Genomic DNA, 22,594 nt, shown 5'->3' with positions numbered 1-22,594 from the left:
AAAATGTCCAATATCATCAGCCATCACAAGAAAACAAGTCAAAACCAAACTGTGATGATATTTACACTTACTAGGAAAGTTATAATCAAAGAGAGAGAATAACAAGTATTGACAAGGAAGGGAACAGACTGGAAAACTTACCAAGAGCTGATGCGAATATCAGTGGTACAGCTTCTTTGGAAAACAGTATGGCAGTTTCTCAAACGGTTAAACATAGTGTTACTGTAGGAGCCAGCGAGTATACTTTCAAGACAGATGAAAACATATGCTCACCAAGAAACCTATACATGACTGTCTGCAGAAGCATTATAACAGCCAAAAAGTGGAAAAAACCCAAATGTCCATCAGCTGATGCACGGATAAATAAATGATGGTATATCTTTATGATGGACTATTACTAGCAATAAGAAGGAACGATGCACTGACACGTGTGACCACATGGACGGACTTTGAAAACATTATGCCAAGAACAAGAAACCAGTCACAAATGACCCCATATTGTATAATTCCATTTAAATATAATGTCCAGAATAGGGAACTCTCTAAAGACATAAAGTAGATTAGTGTTTGCCTGGGGCTGGGGGAAGGGAACCTGGGAGAAATGAGGAGTGACTATTAATGGAAACGGGATTAATTTTTGAGTGATAAAAATATTCTAAAAAGAAAAGAAAGAAGGAAGGGGGGACATGTTCTAAAACTGGAGTGATGGTTGCACAAGTCTGTGAATACACTGAAACCACTGACCTGTACACTTTCAAACGGGCAAACTGTGTTGTACGTGAATTATAACTCAGTAAAGCTATTTTTTTTATATATATATGATAACCATTTTGTGGATATGTTTCTAACAGAGATACTGTCAGCCTGAAAAGAAACACTTTTCTAATAGGAAATGTAGAAAATTTAATTAAATTTCATCAACATCACTGAGCTCCCACATCCAGTGTTTCCCTCAAGAGAAACAGAAACGACGGTCACCTTCTAGACCTCAGAAAATATTTGCAAGAAAGTACTGAACGCTTTCGACTGAAGTTAAAGGAGACGAAGGCATTTATTTATAGTATTTACTTTTTTTAGAAGCGAAAACTAACTCCAAAGGAAAAATGACTTTAAAAATACAAAATATACATATAGAGCCACACACCCACACTATTTTGCCACTGGACACAAAATAAGCTTGCAGACAGGCAAGGTTCGTATCCTTCTCTTCCTCATTCGGAGGTGCTCACAGGCTGCTGAGTTGAGATTGGGCACTTGCAAACCACATGACCTCATGAATGCTATCTTATCATATCACAGGTTCCTCAGACTGACCACAACAACTTAAATCAGACAGGCAGGAAAGCAGCACTGAGTTTCTGACACGTATTATTGGTATGACATTTTCAGCTGTCCGGCTTGTGGGGAGTGAAAATCTGATTATCTCAAGTCCAACTGCATCTGTGAGATACAGCCCATGAAAAAGCACATGATTTACTGCACTAAAGATGTCCAACCACAAGATAGAGTTTTTAGTTTTCTTAAATCTGAGAGAGTTAGCTATTCACCACTTAATAAATTTGTGGAGCATACTTTCAAATGTTCCTGGTTTGAAAAACTGTCAATACTACATTATTATTTCTTTAAAAGACTAGCATTTAAAAATTGAACCACCTGATGCAAAAGAAAATAAGGTATTTAAAATGACTATATTTCAAAATCTTGGCACAGTTGAAGAAACTGGACTTATATTTAAGAATAAATAGCAACTGGAGTTCCCACTGTGGCACAGTGTGTTAAGAATCCTACTGAAGTGGCTCATGTTGCTACCAAGGTGTCGGTTTGATACCTGGCCTGATACAGTGAGTTAAAGGATCCAGTGTTGCCACAGCTGCAGCACAGGTCACGGTTGTGGCTCGGATTCAATCCCTGGCCCAGGGAGTTCCCGTCGTGGCGTAGTGGTTAACGAATCCAACTAGGAACCATGAGGTTGCAGGTTTGATCCCTGCCCTTGCTCAGTGGGTTAACGATCCGGCATTGCCGTGAGCTGTGGTGTAGGTTGCAGACGTGGCTCGGATCCCGCGTTGCTGTGGCTCTGGCGTAGGCTGGCAGCTCAGCTCCGATTAGACCCCTAGCCTGGGAACCTCCATATCCTGCAAGAGTGGCCCAAGAAATGGCAAAAAGACAAAAAAAAAAAAAAAAAAAAAAAAATCCCTGGCCCAGAAACGTCCATATGCTGCAGGTGCAGTCATTTAAAATACATAAATAAATGGCACTAAAAAGTGTGAATTACTGAGTAGCGTGATGGGTAGTAGCTAAAGAATACTCATGTTAGACTGCAAATGAATTCCCTGGTAGGCTAGTGGTTAAAGATCTGGCATTGTCACTGCTGTGGCTAGGGCCACTCCTACGGCACAGGTTTGATCCCTGGCCCAGGAATTTCTATGTGTCTCAGGTGTGGCCTAAATAAAGACTGAAAAGATTCAAATTGGCTCTCAAATACATCATTTGGAACAAGATCTTAAAAGAAATACAACTCAACATGATCATAACATAATCAAGGAAGATTATATTTATGGATCTCCTCTTGCTTCATTAAGAAAGTTTTACCCATCCATCATTATCAATCTCTCTAAACACTTTATTCAGCACCACACACTAAACCCAAACTGATGAGCAGAAGTGTCTCTCTGGTTTTAGGAGTTTCTGTCCTGGCTCAGTGGAAACGAATCTGACTAGCATCCACGAGGACGCCAGCGTGATCCCTGGCCTTGCTCAGTGGGTTAAGGATCTGGCATTGCCATGAGCTGTGGTGTAGGTCGCAGACGCAGCTCGGATCTGGTGTTGCTGTGGCTGGCAGCTGCAGCTTTGATTCGACCCCTAGCCTGGGAACTTACATATGCTGTGGGTGTAGCCCCGGGTCAGGGATCAAAAAAAAAAAAGACAAAGAAAAAAGAAGTGTCTCTCTGGTTTTAGAGGTGCCTCTACCTACTGATTTCCTTCCTACTTTTATAGCGGCTCCTTGAGCTCTTGTCGCCAAACCTTTGTCTATGATGGCTTCTCTGCCTAAAGCATCCTTCTGCTCTCCTTGTCCTGGCTATCTTCCTCGCTTCCTTCAATACAGAGTTCAGGCAGCCCCAGGCCCAGAGACCTTTACATGTTTCTAGGCCGTGGCACCATCCGGTTCTGCCGCAGCACTGCCCATACTGACGGCTCTCCTTTCCAGCCTGAAATCCCTCCCCAATTAGGACTGTAACTTTCGTACACCGAGCACAGGACTGGGATGAAAAGGACTTGGAAGGTCATGTAGTATAACTGTTTTGGGGTGCAGAAACTGACAAGGCCTGAGAGCAAATGATGTCCAAATGCTCCCTGACTGAATGAATACATCAAGTGAGGTGGTACCCTGAGGTCCCACAATGAATCAGAGGCAGAACTAGACCCAGCATCCAGGATTCCTGACCCTAAGGCCACCGCTCTAAAGATGACAGTTTCTCAACCATCTGTGGTAAGTTGGAGAACAAAGACACAAGAATTCAGAAACAAAACTGAACCTATCAGATGGAAAACCCAAAGAACAACAAACAAAATCCAGAAGTGCTACTAAGAACATGATAAATTGCATGGATACCTATTTTTCCTTTTCTCTCTATTTTCTGGATGTGTTTACAAGTGGCATGATAATGAAGAAAAAATTAAGAGTTAGATGAAGAGTAGGAATAATTAGCTTTCAAATAAATGAAAACTTAAAAAATGAATACTCAAGTCCTTGAAACGTGAGTATAAGAGTAAACTCATTGGATTTTAAAATCACAGCTCATTTTGGTTGCCCCATATTAGGCTGAATGAAATCTCTGAGCACATCCTATTAGTATCACTCTAAATGTCAACAAATGATACTGTGGTCATGTTAAAACCTTATTGCTATCATACATATTGTTGAAATGGCTTTAAGCATTTATATTTTATTTTTCTCATGTCTAAGATCTAAGAGTATACTATTATTATCATTTTATTTTTTTTAGGGCCACATTTGTGGCATATGGAAGTCCCAGGCTAAGGGCTGAATTGGGAGCTACAGCAGCAAGCCTACACCACAGCCACGGCAACGCCCTATCCGAGGCACGTCTGTGACCTACACCACAGGTAGCAGCAGCGCCAGATCCTTAAGCCACTGAGCAAGATCCGGGATCAAACCTGCATCCTCATGGACACTAGTGGGGCTCATTTCCACTGAGCCACAACGGGAACTCCGTAAGAGTTTACTATTAGATGATCTCTCCAAGGGAGGCTGAAAGAACGAGGAGTCTCACTTTTACTTAACTGAATCTGTTTAAGGATTGCTAGAAGAAACTATAAAACCTGTCACTAGAGGCTTTATAGTTAGCTTGCATTTTCTTGAGCAACGTTTACTATTATCTGCCTTTATTTCTCCTAACTCAAGTGGTATTTGACATGCAGTGTCCCTGGAAGAGGTTTCTTGAGAGGTGTGTCTCCAAAGTAATAGTCATGGAGTAATTATGGGACCATTTATTAAGCAGTTTCCAGATCAGGATAGTTGTCCCTTGGTATTCAGGGGGGACTGGTTGCAGGACCACGTGGGTACCAAAGCCGATGCTCAAGCCCCTCATATAAAATGATGTCGTATTTGCATATAACCTGCCTGAATTCGTATTTTGTTGAAAGCTTGTTTTCCAGTCCCTTGTACAGCGTTTTCTAAAAAAGGATTCTATTTAGTAAGCTTGAGGGAAAAACTATTGTGTGTATAATTTAAGACTTGTACATGATCATAAAAATTTAAATAATCTCTAATACAATGGAAATGCTATATAAATAACTGCCTTGTCACAAATCCAAGATTTGCTTTTTGAAACTTTCTGGAATGTATTTTTTTTTTCCAAATGTTTTCAATCTGCGGAAGGTGGAGTTTGCAGATGTGGATGGAACTCATGGCTACAGAGAGTCCAGAGGGCCAAGTACACTAAAAACACTGTTTTACTGCCTACATTTGAAAATCTAGCTATACTAACTGGATGTAAAGTACTACCAAAAAACTTGCCACCTAGTGCCATAAAACACAGAAATGCTCAAAGACTAATGGAGTTGTATTTAAAAAAAAAAAAAGATACTGAAGCTAGCTTGAAAGAGCTCCCACTGGTCAAATTCAGGACAATCTGAACATTGGGAGAGCTGACCGAATCCACCAGTTCGTGGTAGTGTGTCAGGACTTTTGAAAGATGCTAAGAAATATAAGGCTAAATAAAACACAACTTATTTAATCAAAAAATTCAGTTTAGCTTGCCTCTGAGCAGCAAGGACAATATAACAACCTTTAATTAAAAACAACAGAGTGCTGTGTTTGGTCTCATTTCTGAATTATGAAGTACTATTAGTGCCAATCAAAGAGTCTTTAGCAAGTTAACTGCTGCCCCCCCCCCCCCCCGAAGTAAGAGTAAGACCATACTCTGGTTCCTGCAGCGTCTGGCGCAGCATCAGACAAAAACTCCACAGCTTGACATCCCAGTCTGACTTCACACTTCCGACTGGTTCTGCTTCGCGGCCAGTGTGGTATTATCGCTGGAGGATATTTATTTGGTCCTTTAATTCCGAGGACGAGATCCACATCCCTCGTTCCAGAGGAGTCTGTATTCTCTAAGTTGGCTGCTCACCCAGATTTTAGCCTAGAAATCCCGTAACAACCCTTCCAGAGGCATGTCCTCCTTTAGTCAGTGTTCCTAGGGGGCTTCCTTCGTTGGTGTCTCCTCTTTTCTAGGTCCTGGTTCCTTTCCCCAACCTCCCTATTTTCAGTTTTTCTTTTCCAAGTGATTCCATTATCTCACCTCACCCTCTACATCAGATCTTTTTTTTTTTTTTTTGCATATCTCATGATTGGACTCCAACTCCTTAATGAAGTTACCATCATTAGAAACACATTTGTCATTAACAAATTTTACAGCAATCTCTTTTTACATATAGTAGGAACTGGATGCATAGATGCATGTAACTGGGCAGAACACTCTCTTTTCCTGAATATAACATAATAGAAAGTGGTCTAAAAGTCTTGAATAACAGTAAGGTATTCTGTGTGGAATTATTATAGTTTTTTCTTATATGAATGTGATATGTTATATATTCTTTTTGGAGGCAAAAAATGAATGGAAAGATATATAGCCTTGGAGGTTAAAAAAATTAATCTAGAAACAATTGCTGGAAGTTTGGTTACCAGTCAAATAACAAACTCTTGAAACAGAATGTGTTGAATAGCTGGGGCTAATTTATGTCCTTGGGTAAGCTTGTATTTCTTAAATATTATGTATGTAGGAAATTGGTTTGACTATTTTTTCCTAGTTCTATTTCTACAAATGTCTGATATTAGACAAAAAAAATCTCAGTTGCCCCTGTTCTCAGAAAATCATCTAATATTTAAAAGCTAAGATTTTGGTGGTGATTAGCGGAAACTGAAGCAGAATCTGAAGGGTCAGGTCAGACCACTTCCCAGTCTCGGATCAGACAGAAGTCCAGAACCTGAAGCTAAAAAATACTAGCAAAAAGCAAAAAACACTAGGTGAGAGCAGACTTCTAACCAGACACTGGGTTCTCACCTGAGAGAGGCAATTCATTTGAATTCACTTAAGTATCTGTGAATTCCTACTGCATCTACCATGAGACAAGGCTGGCTGGCAGGACCGCGTGCGCTAGGGGGCTGGGATGTGCTCCATCAGAGGCCGGAGCGCCCGGGCAGAGTTCCCTCTCTGCCCCTAGCTGGCTGTGCAACTTTGGGTAAGTCCCTTTAACTCTTGGGCCCTCAGCTTCCTCATTTACCAAGTGAAAAAGCAGATATGCTTTAAGAACCCTTTTAGTTTAAAAAAATATATAATTCTGAAATCTCAGCTTTACATCTTTTATGTGGTGATATTATTCCCGACATAAAACAGTGTACTCTGGACAATAATTTTTTAGCCTTATGACTTCAAAAAAGATAAACTGCTTATCTGAGATAGAATGGAACATATAAGAGGAATAGGAATAATAACACTGACTTAAAGATGTCATTAAGAATCATTTTTTCTTTAACTGATAAAGGAAGGTTGTAAGATGAAAAAACAGTGCTAAACATTTAATTCAAGGGCCCAATGTGTCTGGAAATGTATATTTTTCAAAACCCAGCCCAGAGGCTGTTACCATCTCATCCCTGTATCTCTCAAAGGAAGCTGGGTAGCACATGGCAGTTAAATGCATAGATGGGCCTAAAGTCAGACTCTAAAATCCTACCTCTATTGCTGGGGCATGTATGACCATGGGGAGTTACACCCTAAGACCTCGGTTTTATGACATGTAAAACATGACTTCAGAGGAACTGTTGTGAAGATTAAAAGAAATTAAGGAAGTACAGCACTGAGTAGAGTGTCTGACCCAGAGGGACGAGGGAAGGAAAGGGAGCCACTGTGACGCTCCGCTCCTCATCGTGTGGGACAGCGGGGTTGTGTGCAAGCCTCTCCCGGCGGGACTGTGAGCCCCTGAGGCTGCTGGCTGTGTCTCAACCATCTTTACCCTCAGTTCTTTTTTTTTTTTTTTTTTTTTTTGTCTTTTGTCTTTTTGTTGTTGTTGTTGCTATTTCTTGGGCCGCTCCCGCCGCATATGGAGGTTCCCAGGCTAGGGGTTGACTCGGAGCTGTAGCCACCGGCCTACGCCAGAGCCACAGCAACACGGGATCCAAGCCGCGTCTGCAACCTACACCACAGCTCACGGCAACGCCGGATCCTTAACCCACTGAGCAAGGGCAGGGACCGAACCCGCAACCTCATGGTTCCTAGTCGGATTCGCTAACCACTGCGCCACAACGGGAACTCCTACCCTCAGTTCTAAACCCAGGGCATAGGATCTCGGAGGTGCTGTGGTGACCGAAGGGGCGGGGAAGGTGGGATGAGAAAAGCACTGAAATCGGGACCCCGGGTCCCTTCCAGGTCTGCCACGAGGACAGGATGCAGGGTTAGGGGAGACTGAGCCACAGCTCCTGCCAGGTCTGGGGCAGCAAGGGAGGCCACAGAGGCTTCTGGGAAGGTCTCGGCAGAGTGTAAGAGGCTTCAAAATAAAACATTTCGATGGTAAGTAGTAATATTAGGAGTGAAACTAGTTAGGAGGTGAGGGTAGGAGCTTCAGGGCTGAGGAGTCAGAGACGGAGGCTGCGTGTGCAGTGCTGACTGAGAGGGAGGGCTCCGCGGCTGGCTCACGTGCAGAACTCCCACTGCCTGCGAGCAAGCGCACGTGTCAAAGAGGAACGGCACAGTCAACATGCTGCCACCGACGGATTGTCTAAAGATTTTAAATATCGACGACGTGTTTTCTAGCCTAACATCTCTGTAAGCAGCACAGCAAAGAACAGGCCCCACTGGATTCAATCCTGGCGCAACCGTTCACTACACGCCTCTCCGCGGGAAAGTGTGCTGCCACTTGCAGTAAACGGAGAGTGTCACCATCACACAGGATTTCTATGAGGTGCAGTAATAACAAACGTGAAGTGTCTGACCCCAGGCTTGTCCGACAGAGGGATGCAATAAACAGTAACTGTTACTGTTATTTTAAAGATCAACAATACATTCAGCCATTCATAAAAAATAACCTGCTTAATTTTCTCTACTATTTCATACAACTAACTATGCTATGTGGTCAGAGCTGTTATAACATGTATGGCATTGCTGTATCTTCAAAAAGATGAGTCTGCAAAGTTTGTCCCCATATTTCCTTCAACGTTTGAGAGAAGTACAGAAATCAGCTAACGAAGTGACTGTTAAAAGTTAGTCACATGCTCGAACACAATATTAACACTCGAAAGCTCTCGTGTCGAAAGCCAAAGATTCTGACAAATTCTGACCTACCGACAAAAGCTATGTGTGGAGCAAGTACCGCTATTACAGTTGTCTTTTTCTCCTTCCCTCACTGGGAAGTGCTACACACAAGAATGAAAAATCTCTGGAATCAGAAAGTGACAACTTATTTAAATCTCTCCAAAAAGGCCCCAGCAGTTTTTGTAGCGAGTCTACTTACAATCTGTATCCTGCACTTTCACCTGCCTTCACGTATCCTGTCTTTAGTTATAAAACTCTCAGCGGGTGAATACATGAAAATCCGCTAGACAACAGAGTGAAGACCTGCCACGGTTTCACACTGTCTAGGAAATTTAATCTCTTCCAGCTTTGAAGAGTCTGTTCAATTCACCCTTACTCCCCACAACGTCCTCGTATTCCTTCTTCGTGGAATCTGGCCTCCTCTAAACTCCAGCCCCAAACCCACTCGCCCGCGTGCCGTGTGGTCCCAGGCTGTACTCACTCTCCTTGCTACATGTTTTCTCACTGGGCCCCTTTAAGCCCAGGACTCGGCCCTGCTCTGAATTGCCCAATTAGCATAACAAAACTGTCCTAGTTTTTAATTTGCACAATCTAGCTCTTTTAACAGTACAAAATTCTACCTGTTAAGTTTCTTTTCATGTTTCTTTAAAAGATTGCTTTCACGGTCCACACATAAAAAATTGACATTAAACTTCATGTGAACTACTTTCTGCTAGTCTTGCTGATTATTTTCCGTTAAGGTATATTCCTTATCACTAGATGTCAAAATTATAAATGGGAGATTGCTTTGTTTTAGTCAGAATTCCCTTTGAGAAAAGCTTTTTTTTTTTTTTTTTTTTTTTGTCTTTTTAGGGCCGCACCCACAGCACATGGAGGTTCCCAGGCTAGGGGTCCAATCGGAGCTATAGTTGCCGGCTACACCATAGCCACAGCAACGCCAGATCTGAGCTGTGTCTGCGACCTACACCGCAGCTCACGGATCCTTAACCCACTGAACAAGGCCGGGGATTAAACCAGCAACCTCAGGGTTCCTAGTTGGATTAGTTTCCGCTGCCCCAAGATGGAAACTCTCAGAAAAGCTTTTGACCATATGGAATAATTCCTAGGGTTCTCAAAAGAATAAGGATTTCTAGAACATGCTTATTGGTACCTCGTTCTTTCACAATCTTAATAAACAGATTATTAAAAATGCACACAAGTAAGGAAAGATTACACATGATCCTGAATCCCTCAAATGTTATCATAGTTGAAAATCAGTATTTACAGGACTGACTTCCAAAATTTCAGGAAAAAGTAAATTAAACCACATCTAAGATTTGTCAGTTTTGTTAACTTTTTTTTTCTTTCAGAATTTACTTAGATTGATTGCCTCCAGGAGGTATTACCCAAAACACTCAGAGTTTAACTGAAGAATGTAATACCAGGAAAAGGTCATGTCCAAACATTTTCCTTTGAGGTTTGGATTAATCTAGTGAAGAAAAAGAGTTTCTTTCTTAACAAATAAGGTTTATGTTACCCATTCAAATCTCATCACTGTGAATAAACATTACCGTACAAATAATACAAATAATTGTACCTTATTTGTACATTAGTGTACAAGTAATTCAAAATAGGAAACACTCTTTTCCATTCATGTTTAGCCAGACATTTAGCATCAGAAAATAATAAAGGATAAGGAAACTGATCTAGAGCCACATTAACTAAAGTTCTCTTATACTTTACTATACTCAAAACATAGTATTTTAAATAATTTAAATTACCTAACATAGTATCTGGTAAAACTATCTGAAAATTTTCTAAGGTGACTCACAGATTCAAGGTAGCGCCAGTTTAAGAAGTATTCAGATACTAAGAAATCTGTTAACTGATATTAGGCAAGTATCCTTTTTTGCAATCTCAGTAATACTGCTATGGAGGGAAAAAGGACACAAGAGTGAAAAGACTTCCCTCTATCCACAACGGTAAATACCACAAATCTATTATAAAGCGGTAAAGAAAATATTACTTTAATTGAAGCAACTTAGACATCTAGACAAACTATCATAGGTTTTCAGATCACAATGAAAAAATACAGTGTTTGCCATGCAAGTATTAAGTGATCATTTTAGATCATGATTAAAGTGAGCTAAGGAAAGTTTATACTTGATACTGGGACAAGAGAAGGAGACGATTTTCTAAAATATTATTATTAATCATAATTACGTATTCACAGAAAATATTTACCACGAAAGAGTGAGTCGTAACCAATAATAAAGTGTTGTTACACTACAGAGGAAGGAAGAAAGAAATATGTGAAGATCAAAATTTATCACTTACCTCATGATTCAGCTCTGCTATCTGATCTTTCAGTTCCCTAATATACTGGTTAGAATCAGACTTGTTAAGCTGTCCTTGAAGCTTTCCTTCTTCTTTCTGTTTTGTGAAAATAAAACAAGGCAAAATCAAGAGACAATTTCATAGCATGTACTCAAATATTTGAAGATACAGTATAGTACAAGGACCTATCCTTTAATTGGCTAAATTTTGAACGAGTCTATTTTCAAACTATTTCTGAAGAATATTTAATAGTAAACTATACTGCTGCCTTCTAAAACAATGCTTATTGGGATTTTTTTTTTTAACAATTAATACAATTTATAAAATGTACCTCTTGAGACTCTCAGAAATCAATGACTGAATGGGTCTACTAGAGAATTCCATTTATCTAGTTCTTTGGAGGGCACAAGCTTTTCTCTCCAGTCCATAAGAAATTCAGTGCTTAGTTGAGAAGGTGGTGAGCCTCCTACAGCTACACTGGGAACCTGCTTTTGCTGGGGAACAGAGAAGGAAAAAAAAGAAAAAGTTCTCCAAACTACTCTTCAAAGGGGAGGAGAACTGAGTCTCTTCTGTTTAATTAGCTCAGGAATGTGATTAAAAAGTGCTCCAATCCTAAGGGCCAGCTCCAGAATCAAACCTGGTCGGGAAAAGGAGAAGCTGCCTTTTTCTTACGTCTCCTGAAAACAAAGGCGAACTTTTAAGATAAAGGGCTTAGTAGAGAGTGAAGACACAATTGTTTTGGATCTTTCCAGATTGTTTGGGAAGCCACATGTTAATGCTTAAAATGTCAAGAAGCTCTGATCCAGAGACCTCTACTGAAATCAGTGAGCGAGGCCTGACACACACCAGAAAGGCACCAAGTTCACTTTCAACAGTCACCAACCACTCAGCCTGCCTTCGTGGAGACAAGTGCTGTTATCAGCTCCCTAGTGTCGCCTTCCCATGATGCTCTCTACACATATAATCAAACACACATGCACACATACACATTTTCACTCATCCTATAGACACACTATGAGCTGTTCTACACTTGGTATTATCTCTCCAGAATAAAACTTGATCATGCAGTATCAGTATGCAGAGAGCAGAAAGATACACATTTTGATTTGAGAGAGTTCTGAGGTTTCTGTAAGAGTTATCTTAGTGGGATCTAAATATTTATCAGTTTTTAAAGTAGGTTTTAAAAGTGAAGTGTGCCTTAGATCCCATATAATCATCCGAGTGCACGGGTTGTTTGAAGAACCTTTCCCAGCGCGGAAGACACCGTCTTTCCATTCACCGCAGGGACGGTCCTTCAACAGAACTGGTTTGGGCCTTTGTCGGAAGCCAAATCCAGCTCTTGCTTCCTTCCTACGAACCTTCCCTTAACATCCCCGACAGAAATGGGAACTAGACAGAACTGCTCCGGCAGCAGAATGGGCAGCCCCTCTGCAGAGTCAGGGCACCCTTCCAACAGGACGGCTCTTCTGCATTAACTGCCCTTGACACTTGACTCCATTCTATGTACCCATAGTCTGTGCTTCAAACCCTTTCAGGTCTTCCCATGTGCCCATTCCCCCTCTCGCTTTATTTATTTATTTATTTATTTATTTATTTATGGCTGTACCTGCAGCATTTGGAAGCTCCTGGGTCTGGGATCAAACTCACACCAGAGCAGTGACCCAAATCAGAGCAATGACATTGCTGGATCCTTAACCTGCTGTGCCACAGGGGATCTCTCCTGTCTTGTTTTTGTTGTTTTTTCTTTTGTCAACTTGCTTTAAAAACCTTTTATTGGAATCTGGTCTGCTGAAGCAGTTTGATGCAACTAATATTTGAACATATGTAAAAGAACAACTATTGTTTCTACAGGCCTTTCTTACATAGTTAAACACATGAATATCACAGATAAACATCTAAGAATTTAACAATTATTATATTCCAAATATGAAGGCTTCTTAAATATATGCAAGAGAAAACTTTTGGTTTTCTGCCATACACCCAGATTTAAGAAAAACGATTTTTTGAAAATGTAGTGAGAAATATTAGTTTGACGGCCAAAGAAACGATGACAGAACCGATAGAACAGCAGGGATACTAAGTCAGGATCTTACTCAAACCATCTCTGGAGTCTGCCGTACCTGTTTTTTCATTTATACAAACCAGTAAAGTCCCTTTATTATTTTAAACAAGGTTGAATACAGATTTGTCATTTGCAACCAAAATAATAATGGCTAACATACTTCAGCACTTATTAGACCTTCACACTGAGGTTTCCCGAAGGAATTAAGCCCTGATGGCTAAATCATCATTGTATGTAATGATGTAACTTACCTCCTGCGCAATTAAAAGATGGTACCGGAGTTCCCGTCGTGGCGCAGTGGTTAACGAATCCGACTAGGAACCATGAGGTTGCGGGGTTCGGTCCCTGCCCTTGCTCAGTGGGTTAACGATCCGGCGTTGCCGTGAGCTGTGGTGCAGGTTGCAGACGCGGCTCGGATCCCGCGTTGCTGTGGCTCTGGCGTAGGCCGGTGGCTACAGCTCCGATTCAACCCCTAGCCTGGGAACCTCCATATGCCACAGGAGCGGCCCAAGAAATAGCAACAACAACAACAAAAAGACAAAAAAAAAAAAAAAAAAAGATGGTACCATACTAGCTATGTACCATCCTTAGAAGTACTGAGAAAATAATTACTCACTTTTTTTTTTTGTAGGACTTAATTCTCTTGCGCAGCCTTGGTGGAGAAAGACTGGGGCATACAATGAACTAGGAACTGTTTTAAGCCCTTTACATGTTATCATCACAACTTTGTGTAGTAGATATTATTCTTATTCCTATTTCCTAGATAAAGAGACTTAAATGAAAGACTGAGTGGGAGTTCCCCTCGTGGCGCAGCAGAAAGGAATCCAACTAGGAACCATGAGGTTGTGGGTTCAATCCCTGGCCTCGCTCAGTGGGTTAAGGATCTGGCGTTGCCGTGAGCTGTGGTGTAGGTTGCAGACGTGGCTCGGATCTGGCATCGCTGTGGCTGTGGTATAGACCGTGGCTACAGCTCTGATTAGACCCCTAGCCTGGGAACCTCCATATGCCACGGGTGCGGCCCTAGAAAAGACCAAAAAAAGAGAAAGACTGAGTGAACTGGCTGCTCAATGTGTCACAGAAGTAGTTGACACATTTTCACTTTAAATTTCACACTCTAAACATGAGAAATAATGAAACAGACAAGAAAATGTGCAGATGTATGCAAAGGATCACACAAATTAGCCTTCCTGGATTTGTTACAGAAATCTTAAGTCTTTATGTACTTGTTTCAGCCTCTGTTGATTTAAATGGAAATTTAAAAAGATTTAAAGATAAAATACTATCGCTACTTCCATTTATGGCCCTAAGCTAATGACCCTTATTATCAATTTACCGTTGTCCAGTACCATTTACACGTACTCACACCTGCATCTTATTTTTAATCATTCTGCTTTTTGAATGAAATATTTCAGAGACACAGAATAAGACCAAAGAGTAATATAATAAAGACTCATGAACCCACCCCCCAAATTCTGTCTGTTTCATGACTATCTCATTCTAAGACTTTCCTTGGCTCTAGACGCACTCTGCCTTTGGCCTGCATGTCTCAAAGATGGAGAAGACGGTGTCCAGCAGAAGGGGCTCAGAATGAGTGAGTGAGAGAAGGAAGGATATAGGAAAGAAAAAAGATTTTGGAGGGAGAACATTCACTGACATAAATAAATGAAGCCTATGTTCTTATAGAGTGTACTTTCCAAATCTCCAACACGACATGAGGAATGGCAGCAGAAATTTAGTAAGTAAATACACTTCCAAAGTAGATTAATTTGATGAGAATTACTCATCTGAATATATGTGGTTCAGCTGACTTTTTGGTGGCTTTTAATTTCAGTCTAATTGTACTGTCACATTAGTTCCTTTGAAACGGCTGATTAAATGGTGAGTGCATCCCGCTACGAGCATCCCGCTACGAGGAAGAAATCCTCTGGATGAGACGAGCTACACCTTTGTGGTTTGGATCAGACGTGGAAGGAGGTTTTGAATCAGGTCCCCAACGAAGGCAACTGGCTCGAGGATTCTGGACACCCCAGAGCACTATTACCATGTAGGACAACATAGTATTTTCAGGGCAAAGAAAGTGAGGAAGCCCAAGGTAAGTGCTAATTTAAGACAGAGCTCAGGAATGCGGAAATGCTTTAGGTGGGAAGCCGAATGACCAGTAATAGTAATACCAATTCGTTCCCATAGGGAGACTTGTATGAAAAAACGTTTGGCAAAATAGAAATCATTCAATCTGTTCTACAAAAAGTGACTAAAGATTTGTTTGATCCAAAGGTGGGTCTTTGTAGGACTTGGCTGAAAAGCCTGTTATAGCACTTTGGTTTCTTTGGAAAAAAGATGGTACTTAATGAAAAACAGGCAGTTATAAAATTTTACAAAAAAAAAAAAAAAAAAAAAAAAAGGAACGCTTCTAACTTAAAAAAAGCCTCCTGAAAGATGCTTATGAAAATCAAAGAAGCCCTCTTAGATTTTATGACTGAAAAACAGGTGTTCTCATTTCTATTAATTGCAGAAAAAAGGCAAAATTTCAAACAGAAATGCTTTATATATTTGATCAAACCCTACTGCATATAGTTGTTCTTATTTATTTTTGTCTTTTTTTTTGAGGGGGGGTGCTGCACCTGCGGCACATGGAGGTGCCCAGGCTAGGGGTCGAATCGGAGCTGGAGCTGCCAGCCCATACCACAGCACGTCGGATCCGAGCTGCATCTGTGACCTACACCACAGCTCAGGGCAACTCCGGATCCTTAACCCCCTGAGCAAGGCCAGGGATCCAACTCATGGATACTAGTTGGGTTTGTTACCACAACGAACCACAACAGGGAACTCCCTACATTAGCTGTTCATTTTAGATTTAAATTTAACAGTATAAGTTTATTACTAGGATTCGTTTTGTTTTTTGCAAAACTTTTACCTGAAAAAGATTCTGATGCCTTCAATGTTTCTGTGGATAGACAGACAGACACACACACCACCCCCAAAACAGCCTGAAAAGGACACTGGCTGAGATGAAGGAGGAAGGGTGATTGCGGGGCTCCGGGCTCCTGCGTGACCCCGTCTCAGGCGCCCCGGCACACACCGGTAGCATGCTGGTGTGACAGTTATCTTAGCTAGAAAGCTTTGCCCCGAATACTGTGATTCGATATTCTGCTTTAAGGAAACATAGCTGACATTTCAAAAATAGAAGTAAAAAGTGAGAGATGTCCTGAATGCTGTTTAATAAACTAAAATGTATAAATGATCTTCTACCTAAAAGTCCATGATTTTTATGGTCTACAAATGGGGTCTCATTTAAATATGTTAATATTTAAGAACCTTTTTAAAATGTAAAAATTAAAGAACTGTTTACAACATCAAATACAATAAATTGTTATGTTTTAATGAGTGGATATCAATTTAATTTTACTTCTGAAGCAGTTTATTCAATTATCTTTAAGGTCTTTTGCAAGTATTTTTATAGCTATTTTCAAGCAATGGCCACATGGTTCTTTCTGATAAGCAGGTGGGAAAATGTCAGCTACACTAATAAATTTACCAGGAACCTGCATTTTCTTCAAGTTTTCTTTTGGTCCAGTTGATAACAACAACTGACTGCCAGTTAACTGGTTTCCTAAGCAAAACTAATTAGGTAAGCAACAAACTTAAAGAGATCCAGCATATCAACAACTTTGGTATTCAGTAATTTCACTGAGCAGACTTTAAATATATATCTTTTTGTCACACAGCAAAAGAAACTTTATATTGAGAGCATGAAGTAACATTTGTAAAAGGTTTAAATGTACATTTCATTCCTGGACCTCTTTTTGAATAATCATTTTCGGAATTAGCATTATAATGAAATGCCCCAAATAATATAATTCATATTAAGGCCTTAAGCCACTGGGTTTTATAAATGCACCTTAGTCATTAATAGCTCTAATTAATAATATGCAAGCTTAAGTGGTTGGGGTAAAATGTGACAACTTTAACTTACTCTGAAATCCATCAAAAAAAAAAAAAAGATACACAGAATGGTGGAACGGTATCTGATAAAGCAATAGACAAAACAAATATATAAAAATAATTGATATATCAAATATATCAAAATAATTGACAGATAAATGGATTAAGATGTGGTATACACACACATGGGATACTGCTCAGCCATAAAAAAGAACAAAATAATGCCATTTGCAGCAACATGGATGGAACTAGAGAATCTCATACTAAGTGAAGTCATAAAGAGAAAGACAAATGCCACACAATATCACATATCTAGAATCTAATATATGGCACAAAGGAACCTTTCCATAGAAAAGAAATGCATGGACTTGGAGAATAGACTTGTGGTTGCCAAGGGGGAGGAGGAGGGAGTGGGATGGACTGGGAGCTTGGGGTTAACAGATGCAAACTATTGCATTTAGAGTTGATAAGCAATGAGATCCTGCCGTATAGCACAGGGAACAATATCTAGTCACTTGTAATAGAACATGATGGAGGATAATGTGAGAAAAAGAATGTACACATATGTGTATGTGTGTGTGTGTGTGTGTGTGTGTCTGTGAGACTGGGTCAATTTGCTGTACATAGAAAATTGACAGAACACTGTAAACCAACTATAATGGGAAAAAAATCATTAATGAAAAATAAATAAAAAGGGAGGCCGGGGATTGAATCTGCATCCTCGTGAATACTAGTCTGATTTGTTTCTGTTACGCCATGATGGGGGAACTCTTAGAATTATCATTAATGAAAAATAAATAAAAAGGGAGGCCGGGGATTGAATCTGCATCCTCGTGAATACTAGTCTGATTTGTTTCTGTTACGCCATGATGGGGGAACTCCTAGAATTATCCTGATCCTTAACTCCACAGATAAGCCCTGACTGCTATGGTTTAACCCAAACAGGGTAGTCAGATTGATTTTGAACAGTTATTGTTTCAGGGGTTTCTCAAAGTGTGATAATCCAAACCTTTGTTGGAAAGTATGGGATACAGTTTCTTATTTTGGATATTATGCTATGTGGGTATAAAGCTCCCCTGTTAGCCATTTTTTTAACACAATAAGCAAATTTCCTGAGGATATATATGACAAGGAAGCTAGACCGTTAAGAATCATGGTTAAAGACAAGACGGAGCTCAAATCAAACTCTTCCTGAAGGACATCCTACTTTTGGACTTTTCGGGCACATAAATCAATAAATGTCCTTTATTATTTAAGCCATATTATTCATGCCATAAGCAAATTCAGAAATGGGTTGTTACGTGCAGCAAAAACATCCTAATAAATATTTTAAAAAATAGCTAAATAAATAAATGCAATTAATATAAACAACATAACCTATGAAATACTTAAAATAATGATTCCCAAAGATGATTATGGAAAAAAAAAACATTTTGGGAGTTTTATAAATATATAGATTAATAGAACTCATTTCTGAATTCTAAATGTCTGGGAATGGAGCTTGAAAAGCAGTATACATTCAAATATTTCATGAGTTGACACTCATTGTAGACTTTACTTAGTATAATTTTACATTTAAAAACACACACATTTTTTTCAACTACCACAATGGTAAATGTAGTAAAATGACGAAGATCCACAAACTTATTTACAAATAGTCTCTACATGTCCAGAACAAATACAATTAAAAACAAAAACAGAGGAAAACTGTCAATAGTTCTTAAGTGAATTTCTTTCCATTCTGCTATCAGTTTCACCTCACTGCTATTTCTATGTTAGTTTCGGCTGGTCAGTTCCCTGTCTACAGAAGTTGGTTTGGTTTTGAACTCAAATCCCTTTCTTGGTTAACCTAGCTCTCAATCAGAAAATATTAAAGTGTAGTGATGTATGAGGAGGAACTAAATCAATACAACATCTAGGATCTGAGAAAATTCCACACATATGACCCTTATAACTGAAAATTAAGAGTTCTAAAGAATGAAGAAAAACCAAAGACTTGGGGACCAACAAACTAATTCTTTTAAAACTTAAAATACCAATATATATTATGAAAAGATAAGGCAATAAATAAGGGAGATAGGGAGTCCAATTCTCTAAACTTCTTACCAGGTTATAACTTGAACTGTTATAGTCCAAAAGCTTTGACTTTAATGTCACACAGAAATGTGTTCAGAGAAATATTTCACTGAGAGCAGTGATTCTGACGGTCAACTACCTAGACTGCTGACGAAGGACCTGAGGCCTATAGAGCTTCACTCGTTTTATCCCCGCAGCCTGTGCAAGCTCTAATCACAGAGGGATGAAGTAGAGACCGAGTGTGCTCGGGTGTGTCAAAGAGTCTGTTACTTGAATATGCTCAGTCTGTTGAATGAAAAATCACAAACGCTGTAGTTGGCAGAAAAAAAGGGAATTCTGTATTCACACGGTGTGTACTGGTCACGGGAGAAAGTTGACATTTTAATCAGCGCTATCTTCAGCTACACTCAATGCACTCCAATATACTATTTAAAAGGTTGACCAATTAAATATGCAGATGCATCTAAGCTAAAAGATTGCAGAGAAAAGGTGAAATGCTTTCTCTATAGCTCTAAGCACCATGTTCTTGCATCTTATATTGAAGCAAAACTGAGATGAACACATCGTTAAGCTGCTTCAAACAAGTGTTTGGGAGAAGTGCGTTTTAGCAGCGCACAACATTAAAAAATATTGTGGTAGTGAGAGAAGAGGAGGCAGGGGCCCAGGTTGGTTTAAATTCATGAATTAGCCTTATTTTCCAAAAGAGAAATTGTAATAGGCATGCCTAAGAGTCTTTTCTTGTTTATTTGTTTCTTTATCTGTGTTTTTAATGCTGGTTAGAACTTACCCTATCTTGCCACAGGAAGGACACTTCCTTAGACAGGAAGATAGCAGATTTTAAAAGCTATGTTTGAAGCCATAGGCTTTTTAACACTGTACACAACCAGATGAATGCTTAGAAGTTTTTGCTTTTTTAGAGAGTTTTAACCAGTTAACATGTGTTTAATACACCAAATGCACAGATGAAGTAGTAGAAAGTGCCCTACATCAAATATGAAAGCATCTAATCCATTATTTATGTCTTGCAAATGTTTTCCCTAGCTTTTTAGTTTTCAAAATTTTCAAATCTACAAAAGAGCTGAAATAACAGTACAACACCCATATACCCTTCAGCTATAAACACCAATTACTATTTTGCCGCATTTTCTTTTGTTCTATTTATGTATATTTTCTGAGCTATTTGAACATAAATTGCAGAAATGACATTTCACTCCTATATATTTCAGCATGCATCTCCTAATAATAAGTAACTGTCCCACACAACCAAATGTCATTACAACACCTAAATTAATAGCAATCCCACAGCATTACTGAACATGCAGCTCCTACTCCAATTTCCATAAAAGGGTCCAAAACGTTTGATTATTATCCAGAAGTGAACCAAGATTCCTGGTTACATTTGGTTATTCTCTTTAGCTTCTTTTAATCTAAAATGGTACTTTTGCCTTTTTTTGTTTTTCATGATATTTTCGTTGTTGTTGTTTTCTTTCTAGGCCACCAAAAAAAAAAAAGAGTTGAAACAGAAAAACTTCCCATTCCAACAAAAACAATTACTGTTTTTATTCCTTTTTTCAAATCAAACAGGCAACGGAATAAAACTAATATAATGCATATTTAATGGTTGCGTGAGTCAGGGGAGTTAATTAGAGGAGACATGGGCATAAAAACTTAAATACCTGAAGCCAAAGACTCAGAAAATTTACAGGAATACAGCACTTTATATACTACACTGGTAAATATTTATTATTTAGATATTTGATAAAAGATAAACATAATAAATGTTAGTAGTTATGATTTTTTGCCCCTTAGAGAAACTAACCTATAGGTTTCACATTTCAAAAGTTCATGAGGTCCAAAGAACTATATTTGACCTCATTTTAAACACACAAAAGACTTTCAGCCTGTTATTTGTCTATTTGTAGAAATATTCTATAGAGTAGGTAGTGACTTTAAATTCTGGGAAAAGCACAGTGTTCATCACAAAGAAATCTCTAAGAAAAAGAAAACCTGTTATAAAAGAAAGCATATTGGGATGGAAATGCTATCAAATTTGGTTATGATGACTGTTGTACATCGATGAGTGTAATAAAATTCATTGAGTAATTAAAAAAATAAACTTAAAGCATAAAACAGCCACTCATTAAGCTTTATCTTGCTCACTGAGAGAGTATGCACAGCTGGAAAAGTGTGTGACTACAGTAAATGGGGTTCCTCTCTGGAGAGCTGGCACTGCCAAATTTCAACATCCTTTTCTTCCATGTCATGGGGGTTATATCTCAGGGGAAGGTTTACCTCCAGTTTTGTTTCTTGGCTTTGTTTTCTGCTTTTAATACCCCAAGCTTAAACTCCAAATAGGTACTCTTGCGACTGTACAGCAGCTTTTGTCTCACTTTTTCCCTATGAGGAAAGGACAGGTGGTGATATATTCCATTTTCTAATGATAAACACTGTTATTTAATTCGGGTGTGCTGAGTTAACACCTGACAAGCCCTCTGCGGAGTGCTGTCCTGGGAAAGCAAGACTTCTGAAGAATTACTTTAAAAAGCTTTTCTAGATCTACGCCAACATTTCATCCTCATGCCATCCCTGCCATTCTCTAGATCTTCTTCTCCCGGAATAATGACTACTATGACCTCGACCTCTGATTTCCATCCTCTGGATTCTTAGCACCACTTCTTTCTCTTCACCAGATCTTCTCCAGACTGACGGGACCAAGTCCTCTTTCTTGGCGAGGTGCTTTACTTGTGTATTATCCTCATAGATGGCTTGGTCTAAGCACACCCTGGCCTCAACAGCACTAACGAGTGAAACAGAGTAGTGGCTAACTTATCAAGGATCACGTGGCTAGCTAGCGAAAAGCCGGGGGGTAGAAATCAGCTTTCATTCCCAGTGCCATGATCTTAAGATGAATCGCAGCAGGGTACATCCTAGAATTGTTTCCAAAAATGGTGTTGCTTACATTACTCCTGTATCTTTTTCTGGACCTTTTGTAATGAGTGTTAGTAAGCCAAAGTTGGGGAGTAGAGTCCTTAGCTGTCAAAATTTCTCATGTACTTTATTAGCATCAGATAACTGCATACACAACTCCTATCTATGTATTTTCTTACAGATAAAACATGCTTTTTTCTTTGGCCTGTTTAAAGGATCCATGCAGAGCTGATTTTGCCAACAGGCGCTTTTTATCAATTTATTAGTTGAATATTATAACTTGATAGGGAGTCAGACATTTCCATCTAAGTTATAGAAGTCCAGTGTGAAAAAGCAAATTATAAAATTACTTATAAATTCAGTATTCTCACCCCATTCAGTAATCAAGGGAGATTAAGGTACAAAAAGTAAAATAAAAGTAAATCAAAAGACAGTACATAAGAAG

The 22,594-nt window shown here is 39.4% G+C and overlaps 1 protein-coding gene across 12 annotated transcripts in view; it reads right to left on the bottom strand.

The window, feature by feature from the left end:
- The window catches only part of EVI5 (ecotropic viral integration site 5), a 232,499-nt gene that overhangs the window by 22,572 nt on the left and 187,333 nt on the right, over window positions 1-22,594 (bottom strand). For all 12 annotated transcript variants that reach the window (XM_085024007.1, XM_021090208.2, XM_085024006.1 and 9 more), the window contains one exon: window positions 11,142-11,237. In XM_085024007.1, coding sequence (XP_084880133.1) covers window positions 11,142-11,237 — 96 coding nt within the window. The remainder of the gene's footprint in view (window positions 1-11,141; window positions 11,238-22,594) is intronic.

This window comes from Sus scrofa, chromosome 4 (assembly GCF_054392235.1).
Source record: "Sus scrofa isolate SSC_HxYL_T2T_F1_AM1 chromosome 4, Sscrofa_HxYL_maternal_Yorkshire_Landrace_v2.0, whole genome shotgun sequence".
NCBI lineage: Eukaryota > Metazoa > Chordata > Mammalia > Artiodactyla > Suidae > Sus > Sus scrofa.
The sequence above is the reverse complement of the archived record's forward strand: the minus strand, read 5'-3'. Positions and strand labels throughout refer to the sequence as shown.